This window comes from Rutilus rutilus (genome assembly GCF_951802725.1).
Source record: "Rutilus rutilus genome assembly, chromosome: 2".
Lineage (NCBI taxonomy): Eukaryota > Metazoa > Chordata > Actinopteri > Cypriniformes > Leuciscidae > Rutilus > Rutilus rutilus.
The window spans coordinates 7,787,913-7,801,870 of NC_140210.1; the positions used below are offsets into that span (position 1 = coordinate 7,787,913).

The 13,958-nt window shown below is 36.3% G+C and overlaps 1 protein-coding gene and 1 long non-coding RNA gene across 2 annotated transcripts; one reads left to right on the forward strand and one right to left on the reverse strand.

The window, feature by feature from the left end:
* The first annotated feature begins 2,032 nt into the window (after positions 1-2,032).
* Positions 2,033-5,802, forward strand: LOC311286112. Its single transcript, XR_014626487.1, has 5 exons — positions 2,033-2,120; positions 3,530-3,727; positions 3,806-3,965; positions 4,040-4,135; positions 4,853-5,802. It is a non-coding gene; the product is annotated as an uncharacterized lncRNA (long non-coding RNA).
* Positions 5,803-6,632: 830 nt separating this feature from the next.
* Positions 6,633-13,074, reverse strand: syngr3b (synaptogyrin 3b). The gene is made up of 4 exons (XM_084390290.1): positions 12,768-13,074; positions 11,064-11,298; positions 8,663-8,808; positions 6,633-8,078 (listed from the first exon to the last, which is right to left on the reverse strand). Exons 1-4 carry the CDS (start codon positions 12,867-12,869, stop codon positions 7,860-7,862), a joined length of 702 nt encoding a protein of 233 aa, XP_084246416.1. The 5' UTR covers positions 12,870-13,074; the 3' UTR covers positions 6,633-7,859.
* Positions 13,075-13,958: the final 884 nt, after the last annotated feature.

The following is a 13,958-nucleotide window of genomic DNA, read 5'->3' on the forward strand; positions in this document are numbered from 1 at the left end:
ACATCTGAATATAGGCTTTTCACACTTGCTTAACTCTGGGTTAACAGCTTTTTAAACCCCAGGTTAAGGCCACTTTTAACTCTGGATTAAGCAACATTCATGCATTAAAAAAAAGTTTTGAGTTTTCACAAAAATCATAAGCAGCATAACTGTTTTCAACTGTGATAATAATAAGAAATGTTTCTTGTGCACAAAATTAGTATGATTTTTTTAAGGATCATGTGACACTGAAGACTGGAGGAATGATGCTTTGCATCACAGGAATTAATTACATTTTAAAATATAATAGTTATTTTAAATCTGAATAATATTTCACAATATTACTGTTTTTATTTTTGTACAAGAGACTTCTTTCAAAAACAAAAACAAATCTTACTGTCTTTTGAGTACACTTGAGTAGTACATGGCCACATTTCCATTAATAAACAAGCAGTTGTTAAAAAGGTCTCATGTTAACCCGGGGTTAAAAATGAGTGTGAAAATAGCAAACACTAATGATTTACTGTAGTTTACTCATTCTCAAAATCACACTAATACACATGGATATATCTTTAAAAATGCATTTTATGAATAACTAGAGTGTGATGGAGGAATTCGGGAAATCCAAGGGCTGATAAATATGAACCAGTATTTCTGAGGAAAGTGTGTCATGTATGAGACCTGTGAGATCCAGAATGCTGTTTGACTGCTTCATGATTTTGGGTGCCGTTCTTCATATGAGTATCACTAAGAAACATTTTGTTGATAAACTATGGACATTAAATGTTTAGAGACTGTTAACTACTTGAAAAGATTTCTATTTTGCTTGTAGTGCTTTGTTTCCTGTCTATAATTCATTGTGATTCATTGAACATTTACGAGGCAGATCAGCGTGTAAACAGGGCAGAATGCACATAACCAATACTTTCCATTAATAGGGGCTTAAAATAAATGTAATAATAATAATCATCAATCAATAACATGTGTCAGTGAAAGGAGGTGCATAACCTTCAGAAGATTTAGATTTCAGAAAGAGAGTAAACCACATGTAATATGAGCTGTATTACAATAATTAAAATTGCTAGAATGGGAAGCATTACAAGTAAAAGTAATCAGATTACTTTTAAGTAACTAGTAACGTAACCCAATACTTTTAAATTTACTACAAAATAGTTACTTTATTAAAATAAGAACGCACTTTGTTTTCCCATTTTGACAGACAGCTCTTCTGTCCCCATGTTGAGAGTGATGTCCCTTAAAATAAAAAATATAACGTAAAAATATTTTTTTTACTTAATAAAACTCAAATAATAGGGTTGAATGGTTGACATTTGAAACTAGCTATTTGGAATGCTGTGAATATTATGTTAGTTAATAGATTTAAAAATCTCAAGTTTTAATATACTATTGGTTTACAGAACACTAACCGGATGCCGGATTATCCCTGTTTGTGGAGAATTCCATCCTCCAAAATTCATTTGCAAGCTTTTTGTTATCAAACTTATTCATAGCTGGTTTTAGTTTACTGTACCATGTTCTATTTGAAATGATAAACCAAAAAAAAAGCACCAGATAGCTTCTGTGTGTTGACCTGGTAATAATAGCATGTATATCAACCTGACTGTATTTCGCCCTTATTTCCGTTTGTTTTTTCTTATGCCATAATAAAGCACACTGCTATAAGGGACACACTGTATACATCTGGGTTGCAAATTCATGAATGCATACCTGTAGTTTTTTTTATAAATGCAAATTTCTTGTCAAGGGCTTTTATGGCATTTAGCTTTCTGGGAACATTCATGATCGTTTGCTAATTAAACTGCACTGTAAAATGTAATTGCTGAGCTTACTAAAATGATTAAGTAAACTTAACTTACTTTATTAAGTTTGTTGACATTAGGCTACTTAGTTTAACTAAGTAATTCCAACTTTTTCCCCACACAAAGTGCTTAAACTCAACTTGTTCATTTAGCTCAACTTAAAAGTTTAAGTATTGTGAATGCACCAGATATACAGTAGGTGGCGGTAATACTCCAAAGGAGTAAGAGCTCATTAATTGGACGAAGAAGAAGAAGACTACACACGCGGTTCAGATAGCTGGTTCATTAATTTTGTACGTGGCTGGATGAGAGCATGATGAGGTGAGTCTCTTTTTTTTATAGTTTAACTGCTACATTTTCATTACAAAATAACAATATACCAATCAAAGTTCATAAACAGTAGTATTTGTTAAAATATTGATATAAAATCGATGGATGACCTTGGATTGCTCTTAGCAATCTAACAATTGGTAATCGTCTCGCTTTAAGATAAACGTGTTTTAGGTCAACAGACAAGTTACAGAGGTGGATAGAGTAACAAAAACTTGTGTAAATTATTAGTTGAAGTTATAGTCTTAATAATTACTTGAGTAAAAGGAAAAGGTATGCAATGGAAAAGTAACAAGTTTATAATTAGTGTTGATGTCGTTTATATATGAAGAGTTCGGTTGCAAAACGCAATAACGTTTACCATTTAATACTGTAGGCGAGCTGTCAGTCACGTATACACACACGCACACACACACACACACACACACAAACAAAACAAAACATTGATTCACTAGCTTTTTCTTAATGGTATTACAGCAGCCTAGTAAAATATAGCCTAAGGTGGATATATAGCGTTTTGCAAAAAAAAAAAAAGTTATGTTGTGTATGTTCTGGCCAAAACTAAATCAGAATCTTATTATTATTAATCAATCTTTGTATATACTATTCCATATATTTATGATGTATTGTTTTTTTAACCAATTTAAGATGTTTGACAATGTTAAGATAAATATGTTGCATTTTGGCATGGTTTTTGACTTATGAACTATTTATGGACATAAAATTAAATAAAAAAAATATCCTGGATTTGAAGAATATTGTGTCCCTGGCCTTCACTGAGCTCAAGTAATAGTTTAATGTACAAAAAACTGTGAATGAACTTGACTGTTGATGTCTTAAATAATAATGTCAAATAACCAACATTTCTCAAAATGGATATATCTCGTTTTGCAATGAAACTCTTCATATATAAACAACTTTTTTCAGATTAGTGATGGACGAGTGAAGCTCTTTACATGAGTAACGTTACTCATACCTGCAATTGAACATTTGAGCATAGTATACAGGATTTTTGCCTTCTGTTCTAAAATACATACAATAACGTGTAAGGTTATATATTCTGTAAGCACGTGTGTCTAAGCGACATTGTTTTTTTTGTTTTTCTTAAGACTAAAAACTCATTCTGATTTTAAACACCTCACATGCCTTCAGACCATATACTGAACAAATTAGTGATTCGTGAGCCAGTTTAGATTGCCTTTCTCTGTTTTCAAACGAATCGACCCGAAAACCATTAATTCAATGCCTTAAAATGCAAAAGAATGTTAAATAAGAGATGTGCTGCAAAGAAACCAATATTTTATGCAAGTTTTTAAAGTGGATGCTAAAAATAATGTTTTTACAAATTGCTTGTTACCATTAATCCATATACTTTGTTAACTCTGTTATCTTTTTTGCAGAAGTTTGTTTCTTTGAAGAGTGCAGTGGACATGCAGTGGAAGTGTAAGTTCTGTGTTTATTTCTGTGAAAAGAGTTCTACACTGATAGCACAGTACATGGACATAACTTTTTCGCTAAGAAGAAAAGAGTTGGTTAAAAAGGAGCCTTCAGTAAAAGAGACTTTACAAAGATGGCCAGCACTCTTCAGGGAAAGTCAGGTAATTAAGACACATTTTATCTAGGGCATGTAAAATGTTTTAAGTCTTAATGTGCTTCTTTTGTTCTCCTTTTCGTAGATTGTTGCTGAGTTCAACCGGATCACAAGCAAAAACCTCAAGCAAGAATTCTTCTCAGCCCTTGATAAACATACTTCTCGTTTTCTGGAAGTTTTCGAATCAAAGAAAGGCACAGCTGGAAAAAAAGCTCTCGGAGTTTCTAATGCAAATGAAGTCTGCAGTAAGTGTTTTTTGTCAAGTTTAAAGTGATCTGTTTTCACTGTTGAGCTTGATGTTTTATATATTATTTCTTAGAACATCACTGATGTCACTGCTCGACGGACAGCAGTTCTCCGTGGTCTTGCGGTCCTTCTTGGGGAAGACACTACAGACTTCTTCCAAACATGCTTTGTAAGTATTCTTCTAATTTAATATCTGTAAAAAGTGCTACAAGAAGGATGTCCCAATTTTTGTGTCAGCATTACGTTTATTTAAGAGATCTTATATAAAGCACATAGAAGATAGATAAAATGAAAGTAAAATATATTCTTTGTTTTCCATAACATTTGATCAAATAACTCTTAAATGTGGATGAAACCGTTTTCAAAGTATAAAAATCTCATATAGAATAGTGTCTTGAATTTTTCCAATTCAATTTCAATCCAACTACTCAGCGCAAAGAGGTCTGTATATGTAGACATTCTTTACCTATGTCCCGTGACAGTTTTAGCAGCATCCCTTCTCCACCCTATCGCCTCACTCTGCTGGTACAGATGGTTTAAGCAGTAACAACAAAAATGCCTTTCGATGACCAATAATTAGCATTAAATAAGTTAAACATTAAAAGGATAGGGAAAGGATCTCAAGATATTTTGAGGAATGTTTGAAACCAAACCGATCATGGGATGGATGTAAATGTTTTACTAAAGACATTGCTATTAAATGTTTCAATGATTCTTTTGCTGAAAAGATCCAAATTATCACTGACAATTCCCACTGAAGCCCTGTTACAAATTTACTAGTTATTTAACAGCACCTTAAGCAGTTTAAATTTTTAAAAGGAACATGCACTTGTTTGCGTTTGGAATATAAGAATGTATTTTAATATTGCTTTTCTGTCTTTCTTAGGACATTGATATTGTTGCACCTCAAGTATCAATAGGAATTCTCACTGGGGTGCCAGAGGACAGCCCTATGTCTCCACAAGGTTTGCCATTGGAGGTCACTGATAAAGCAATAATTTTGGAGGGTGTTATAGCAATGGATGGACTTGAGAATGTTTCACATGCTTGGGTATAAATCCTATAAAAACAAAACTGTAATTGCTGCATAAATTGGATGTTTTGTTCAAGGTGTGTCGTTTGTGTTTCTGATGGCAGAAACAAGACCGTGTTGCAGTAGGTCTGTTGTTGCATTTTTTGGTATAGTTTTAATCAGACACCTACCAACCTGAATGCAAAACCAAAACTTTATTTAGTCAAGATGTGTTTGTTAGTAATAACAGAAAGATTTAGTCTTGTGTCTGTTATTGGATTTTGGATGTTGTATCCAGGTTGATGGGTGACTGATTAAAACAAATCCAACTAAAAAAACATCTGTTGTTTTAATCAGATTTGAGCTGATTGCAGAAACAAGACTGTTGTTGTAGGTCTGTTTTTACACTTTGGATGTATAATTTTGTCATCCTGGATACAAATCCTAAAAAGCAAAACTGTAAATGTGGCAATTCTGACGTAATTTGTGAGTTTTATTTAATCAACTGTCAGCCTGGATACAAAAACCAAAACTGCAGTAACGAAACTTGTTTTTCATATGTTTATAATAGCAGAAACAAGACTGTCTTAGGTCTATATTTGCATTTTGGGTGTTGTATCCAGATTGATGGGTGACAAATCCCTATACCCACAACAAAAATGTCTGTTTTAATCAGTTATCTGTGTGTTTGCATTAACACAAATGTTTTATTGTAGGGTTGATTAATTGGTTGTTTAAATCACTCACCATCAACCCTTTTTGCTTTAAAAATGCTTTAAAGAAACTATTTTTGTACACTGTTACAATAAAATGAATGTTTTGACAACATAGTTCGTTTTTTGCTTTACTCGTTTTTGTTAGTTTAGCTTACTTAAAAATGTGAGGCAATCGGTTTCCTTAAATTTACTAGTAAAGTGAACACTAATAATAAGTTACCTCAACTAATGCTTTTGAGTCACCAGTACTTAATTGTACTCGATGATTAAGTTTAGTCTACAAATACTATTTAGTTTTACCAACTCAAAAGTAATTCATTACTTTACTTATAAATTTAAGGCAATCGGTTTCCTCACTTTTTTAAGTTAACTCAACTCATTACATTTTACAGTGTGGATTGATGGAAATGATTTAATAGGACGCCGTCTTTTTATGCTTAAACCTAAAACACTGTTTTAGTTCCGAAAATCTGAACTGTGATGCAAAGTCTTCCACTAATTGTTTAATTATAAATGGGTAAATTTTTGTATTATTATTTCATTTTTTAAACGGTGTTATTGTACTATTATTTATATACTATTATAGTATTTATTCATATTTTCAATTAGCTTTTATTTTATTCTTTTTTAGTTTTTTTTTTTTCCTGTGCTTTATTTTTTTTTCAGTTTTAGTCATTTTCGAACGTCAACTTAAACATATTTTTTTAATTTTAAGGGGTTTTCATGCAATATTTTATTTCAGCATGTTATAATTTAGATGACCTTTTTCCACCTTCTCAGAATTTCCTTAGAATTCAAATGATTGTTCACCTAAATATGAAAATTCTCTTATCATTTAAAACTTTATGCTGTGGAACAGAATTTGTTCATTTTTAAAATGGGTTTGTAACGTCAGAAGGAACATGAATCACAGCACACACACACACACACTTCACTGCTTCACTGTACTGGCTCATCTTTATTCAGGACCTCATGGACCTTGAAGACTTTAATAACCACTGTGACTTCTTCCATTAACAAAATATAACAGTTACCTCTCTGCTTCAGGGGGGATTTGAGGCATTTTACCATATCATGCAACTAGACGGGATTAGAGCAAACACACACACACACACACACATGTGCACAAGTATGCTTGTTAAAGTAAACAGTCTGTTCCAGTAATCTCAGTTATCTCATCTGGAATGTCTCTGACTGCTCCAAGAGTCCATCATCAAACACACACACACACACACACACAGAGAGAGAGAAAGAGAGAGAGAGACACACCTAATTTGTTCATCCTCTGACCATTTCTCATTATCTCTCTCTCTCTCTTGATAGTGACTGTAAGTACTTTTAAAAACAAAATTAGCTCATTCTTTCTGAACAAAAACATATTTTGACACAAATGACATGGACAGCACTAATTTAACTGCAGTAAACATGATGTGTTTGGTACAGTTGTCGATCATCTATGCCAAGATGCTATTATTTAATAATCAGACACAAAAATAAGTATAATGCATTTTCTTTATCATAATTAAAGGTGCACTAGCTAACTGGAGCTAATTGGAAAAAAAGTTTTACCCTGAAAGAATGTTGCATATTCACATGAAATATGACTCTCATGTCAATGGTCTAATTTGAAAATGCATTCTATTCAAGGGTGGTCCACAACACACTTTATTTCTGTAAACCACCTTTTAATCTGACAGTTTAGTTGAATAAATTATTTTCATTCTTTTTCATTATATTAATTGAATTATTATAATAAATTATAATCGGTCAAAATTATTTTTACCATGGCAAAAGCATTACTTAGTGCACCGTTAATTATTTTTCTACTTTTTTTTTTAAGATAAATAGTAATAATAATAAAATGCTTTACTAAATAAATAGCACATTGTGAATTTGACAAAAATGTGTTGCTGACTGTAAATGTAAAACGCGTGGGGAGGCAATGACAATCAATGTCCCAAAACATCCACTTCTGCTCAAGTTACCGTGAGACTACATTATCATTTAATTCTGTATTATAGTGCGGATTACAGAGGCGAGCATCATCCCTTCGCCACCTTGTTACTAAAACGCGATACGATACAATACATTTAGCTAACATTGACGGCAGTCTATACTCTGTCCTTTAGCGCTGCTATATTCCTTGTCTTCTGATTGGTTGTGGATTAAAAGGCTGGCGGGATGTTGTATCCAGGGGGGCGGGTCTCCACGGTTTCGATGAGCGGTGGACTCTGGTAAGCGTTGACGGGGACGGTAGTCTGACCGATTACATCGTTGGAGGGGTACGGCTGCTTGGGTGCCTGGTCGCCCACGGGCTCTGTGGTGAACAGTGTCATGTCTGTACCCAGCAGGAACCTCTGAACAGCGCACACCGTAAGGCCCGCCTAGTCAGGATAACCAGGATTATGCATATTAGTCAGATTAGCATGTTAGTGAGAAACATAACCAAGCTTTTGAAGTATATCAAGCATAGTAGCAAGAGTTAGTTGGAATGCTTGAGTTAACCAAGTTACAGTATAAAGACAAAAGAACAAAGTTCTCTGACTAGATCTAGAAGGTCAATTTTATGACTTGTTTTTATCATTATATGCAAAGTATGAGTATTCCAATATTTATGACACATTATTCTTGTTTTTAAGCTTCATAGATTTACAATGTTTATTATAAATCTAAGTTCTTCTAAGAGTGCATGCTTTGTATTAACCATATTGATAGCACTTTGTACTACTATCAGACCAGCATATGTTAGTGTGCACTTGAGAGTAGAACAGGAAATCTACATCTACACTATTGAGAGACTGTTAGTCTGTTTGGACAAAAGCCTCTGTTTATCCTCCATAAAGGCAGTGTTCTTAAAACTGTGCACTGCTAGAAGACAGAGATATGCCTGAAACACAAACACCAACATTGGCACTCAAAAATAAACGTAATTGTGACTGTGTGTATCTGGGAAGGTGTGATGTCTTACCCAGATAAGGATGGAGAAGAAAGAGAAGGCAATAGCTGCTCGTGCTGCGTCTGACGCCTGCTCCAGCGGCAGCTCCTTAGGGGAAGTACGGCTCCACTGATTGGCCAAAAAACAGAATCCTACAAACCAGAGGAACGTCCAAAATCCTAAAGAGAAGGGATGGGAAAATGTCAAAAATACTATTATATAATAAAATTATTATCATGCAAAAATACTGACAATTTCAGCTATTGGGTCTATTGGGGTTAGATTTAGAGAAAAAAGTCCATTACTTGACATAAAATAAACGTTAACTGAAATAAATAAAAAAACGCAAACATTTTGAGAGCAAACACAAAGTCTCTCTGGGAAACGCAAACATTTTGAAAATGAACGCAAAGTTTCTAGGGGGAACGCAAACATTTTGAGAGCAATCACAAACTCTCTCGGGGGAACGCAAACGTTTTGTGAGCGAACGGAAAGGGGAACGCAAACATTTTGAGAGTGAACGCAAAGTTTATCGGGGGAACACAAACATTTTAAGAGCGAACGCAAAAGTTTCTCGGGGGAACGCAAACATTTTGAGAGTGAACGCAAAAGTTTCTCGGGGGAACGCAAACATTTTGAGAGCGAACGCAAAGTTTCTCGGGGGAACGCAAACATTTTGAGAGCGAACGCAAAGTTTCTCGGGGGAACGCAAACATTTTGAGAGTGAACGCAAAGTTTCTCGGGGGAACGCAAACATTTTGAGAGCAATCACAAACTCTCTCGGGGGAACGCAAACGTTTTGTGAGCGAACGGAAAGTTTATCGGGGGAACGCAAACGTTTTGTGAGCGAATGATGCAAAGTTTATCGGGGAACGTAAACATTTTGAGAGCGAACGGAAAGTTTCTCGGGGGAACGCAAACATTTTGAGAGCAAACGCAAAGTTTATCGGGGGAACGCAAACATTTTGAGAGTGAACGCAAAGTTTATCGGGGGAACGCAAACGTTTTGTGAGCGAATGATGCAAAGTTTATCGGGGAACGTAAACATTTTGAGAGCGAACGGAAAGTTTCTCGGGGGAACGCAAACATTTTGAGAGCAAACGCAAAGTTTATCGGGGGAACGCAAACATTTTGAGAGTGAACGCAAAGTTTATCGGGGGAACGCAAACGTTTTGTGAGCGAATGATGCAAAGTTTATCGGGGAACGTAAACATTTTGAGAGCGAACGGAAAGTTTCTCGGGGGAACGCAAACATTTTGAGAGCAAACGCAAAGTTTCTCGGGGGAACGCAAACATTTTGAGAGCGAACGCAATGTTTCTCGGGGGAACGCAACAATTTTGAGAGCGAACGCAATGTTTCTCGGGGGAACGTAAACATTTTGAGAGCGAACGCAATGTTTCTCGGGGGAACGCAAACATTTTGAGAGCGAACGCAAAGTTTCTCGGGGGAACGTAAACATTTCGATAGCGAACTCAAAGTTTCTCGGGGGAACGTAAACATTTCGATAGCGAACTCAAAGTTTCTCGGGGGAACGTAAACATTTCGATAGCGAACTCAAAGTTTCTTGGGGGAACGTAAACATTTCGATAGCGAACGCAAAGTTTATCGGGGGAACGCAAACATTTTGAGAGCGAACGCAAAGTTTCTCGGGGGAACGCAAACATTTTGAGAGCGAACGCAATGTTTCTCGGGGGAACGCAAACATTTTGAGAGCGAACGCAATGTTTCTCGGGGGAACGCAAACGTTTTGATAGCGAACTCAAAGTTTCTCGGGGGAACGTAAACATTTCGATAGCGAACGCAAAGTTTATCGGGGGAACGCAAACATTTTGAGAGCGAACGGAAAGGGGAACGCAAACATTTTGAGAGTGAACGCAAAGTTTATCGGGTGAACGCAAACGTTTTGTGAGCGAATGATGCAAAGTTTATCGGGGAACGTAAACATTTTGAGAGCGAACGGAAAGTTTCTCGGGGGAACGCAAACATTTTGAGAGCGAACGCAAAGTTTCTCGGGGGAACGCAAACATTTTGAGAGCGAACGCAAGTTTCTCGGGGGAACGCAAACATTTTGAGAGCGAACGCAAAGTTTCTCGGGGGAACGCAAACATTTTGAGAGCGAACGCAATCCCAGACAGCAACATTGTGTCGGCCCAGATCCGGCCCACATCTGGGTCGTGGGGAATCCACATGTACCAGATGTGGGCCGGATCTGGGCCGACACTATGTTGCTGTCTGGGATGTTTCTCGGGGGAACGCAAATCATTTGTGAGAGAACACAAAAGCATTGACATATCATTTTTCCTCACATCTCATATGGGTGCCTGTATCAGTAACTGTAAATGTACAAGTAAATAAAAAACACTCACTGGATAGGCCTACTGTAACTGCATTTCAGACATAAAATCAACGTGATTAATGACTGAAATTTTTTACCTGAAAAAACTATCTCCAACAACACTGCTCTCTTTCTGTCTTTGACACTGCTGATCTGGGGGAAGTAGACGTCCAGCACCAGGAAGAAGACGCTGGCTAAGAAAGCCAATATTCCTATCGTGATACCATAGTTACAGGCGTCTGCGTTCTTATTAAAGACACAGTGCAGTCGCTCGCTGCCCATATTCACATAGCCCTCATTTATTATAGAGGCAAAGACCACCATGGAGAAGATCTAGAGAGAGAAAAGACATGAGTCACAGAAATAGCTCCATAAACTTTATCCCTGGCGTTAAATTAATAAAAACCTTTCAATTATTTGCATTCTCAGAAGGCATCTAAGCTTTTCTTCTCTTATATTATACATGCTAAATGGAAGTGACACATCATTCTCTTTACCGATGCCGAGCAGTAGAGTGCATTTCTCCAGAAAGAATTTCATTTACACCTCAGAGAGAAAATGTGGCTAATTCACACTAATGCAACAGATCACGCACTCAACCACACCCACTCAAACAAGACAAGAGATTACCAAAAAACGTGTGCGTGTGTGTGTTGGAGTAACAGTAAGAGAAAATCATTAGCAATGCTCAGGAATCATGGTGCCATGTGCTATTTTTGCCAATGAAACTCCATACTGACGCATACATCACATCACACAGTCGTCATAGAAACAGCTGCAGCTGCTTTGGTTATTGGCTGGCTGGATGAAACACTGTGTTAAAGGAAGAAGCAACATCCAACATGCCTCTAAACATGCCTCTAGGAAGCCCTATCTGATCCCCTTTTGTTGGTGTAACCCAATGCAGGTTGATTCAGTCATTAAATAACATACATTTAAAAATCAGCCAGTTTAAAAAAAGAGTTTTTAAAAAATCAAAACACTATCTTCCTCTGCCCTTAGGCACAGATCTGGTTATGGGTGTGTCATATCAGTCATCCATGAAGTTACTACTGTATGTTTATTTATATTTCAAGGCAAGCTTACTGCAATACTGTAAAAGGGAAAAGTGTCTGCCAAAACAATACAGTATACAGTATACTGTTAGAAAAAGAAAAAGAAGAAAAATCATGTGTCAAGAGTTTAAATAAGAGCTGGTATTCATATTTTGTATTTAAAATAATGTTTAAAAAAAACTCTGTTATCAGACACCAATGACATGTAACTTAAGTAAACCAAGTGGAAACATGGCATTTAGAGGTGAATCAATGACTTTACAGTTTGGTAGGGACATCAGCATGTGCGCAGTCACTTCCTCTTAACTTTCATATTATTTCATAAGATGTTATGATAGACCTAGTATGAACCTGCAATATTTTTCATGAAATATACCCTTGTTTTTTGTTGATCATATTATTATAAAAGTCGCATATTTATTACCATATTTTAGGAATGACCCAAATTGCAACCAGTGGCACAACAGCCATTTAAAAAACTGCGCGCACGCGATGCGTGCGTCACTACCACAGCAACATCTGACGCGCGTCCACCTAAAGAAGACAGCATCCTATAATAACACCCAATCGTTAAATGACACGATTACAAACGGCTTTAGTGTAATACAAATTGTCAAAGAAAATAAAAATAGAAAACGCGTGTTGGAAAATCAACCCGTTATTATAAACGTTTGACAATAAGCGGAATATAAACGACGGCAATGCATAATCTGCCAATCAGAATTCATAGGAGATTGGTGTTCTTACCCATGCCAGCACTCTAAGGATTGTCTGAGGTTGTTTGACGAACGCAATCGGATCAAAGGCCGAACCGGCTCGGCCCGCTCCAAACGAGCCCGCTCCATCCATCCTCCCGCTGGCTGCTACTGCTGCTGACTCCTGCTGCTGCTGCTGTGCGATACTCTGCGGAAGAGGAGAGCCGGGCGCGTTCACGGGCGCCTGTCGTGCACACCCATAGTCGGGCGCGCGCCTGTAAGTGTTAAATAATGCTGGGGATTTTGATTCATCTCAGTGACTCGAATCTTTTGAATCAGTTCACCGAAAATATTCAGCTGCGGTTTCCTGTAGCCAGGCTATAGCCTCTATATCGTGCGCCAGTAGGTGGAAACAAGGCATGCTGAAAGGTGAATTACTACAACAGAAGAAATAACCCCTAACATACCCTGGCTGTGTTCAAAATCACCCCTACACACTCATTCACTATTCCTTATATTAATCCACTAATAATAGTCCCCATGAAGGAGTGAATGTAAATGTAGTATACCACAGTCTGCTCAGGAACCGATGCTCTCGAGCCAAATATGGTTCTTTCAGTGAGTAACGTGTTATATGGCTCGACGAAAAAAAAAAAAACATTTTAAAACTTTTCCTTTCAATAATCAAATGTATGTGTTGATTCAGTTAATAATCCACATATTACATATTTTTAAATATTACATAATTCATTGATCAATTGTTTGAAAATTACATGGACAGAACAGTATACATTTATGAAGCGATCTGAAATTCTGAATCTTCGTCGTTGAAACAATGGATGTTAATTGAGTACAAATTAAGCAAGCACTGCACAAAACCAGCACCAAGAGTAGAATTAATGGTAAGTATATTCAAGTCACTTGTATTTAGTCTACCATTTGATTTAACTATCATAGTTGGCCCAGGCCTTCAAGCCTATTATGTGAAGTGTACTGTAGGCTGACAACAACACGCGAAATGGTGACGTGAAAGGACTTGTATTTTAACATTTTTGATAATTATGCAGCAATAGTATATAGCCTTATAGTATGTACAGTACTGGTAAAAACAATTTGGTCACATTACTATTTTTTTTTTAATGTTTTTGAAGAAGTCTCTTATGCACAACAAGCCTGCCTTTATTTGATCAAAAATACAGATTACACATTTCAATTTAAAAGAATGGTTTTCTATTTTAATATA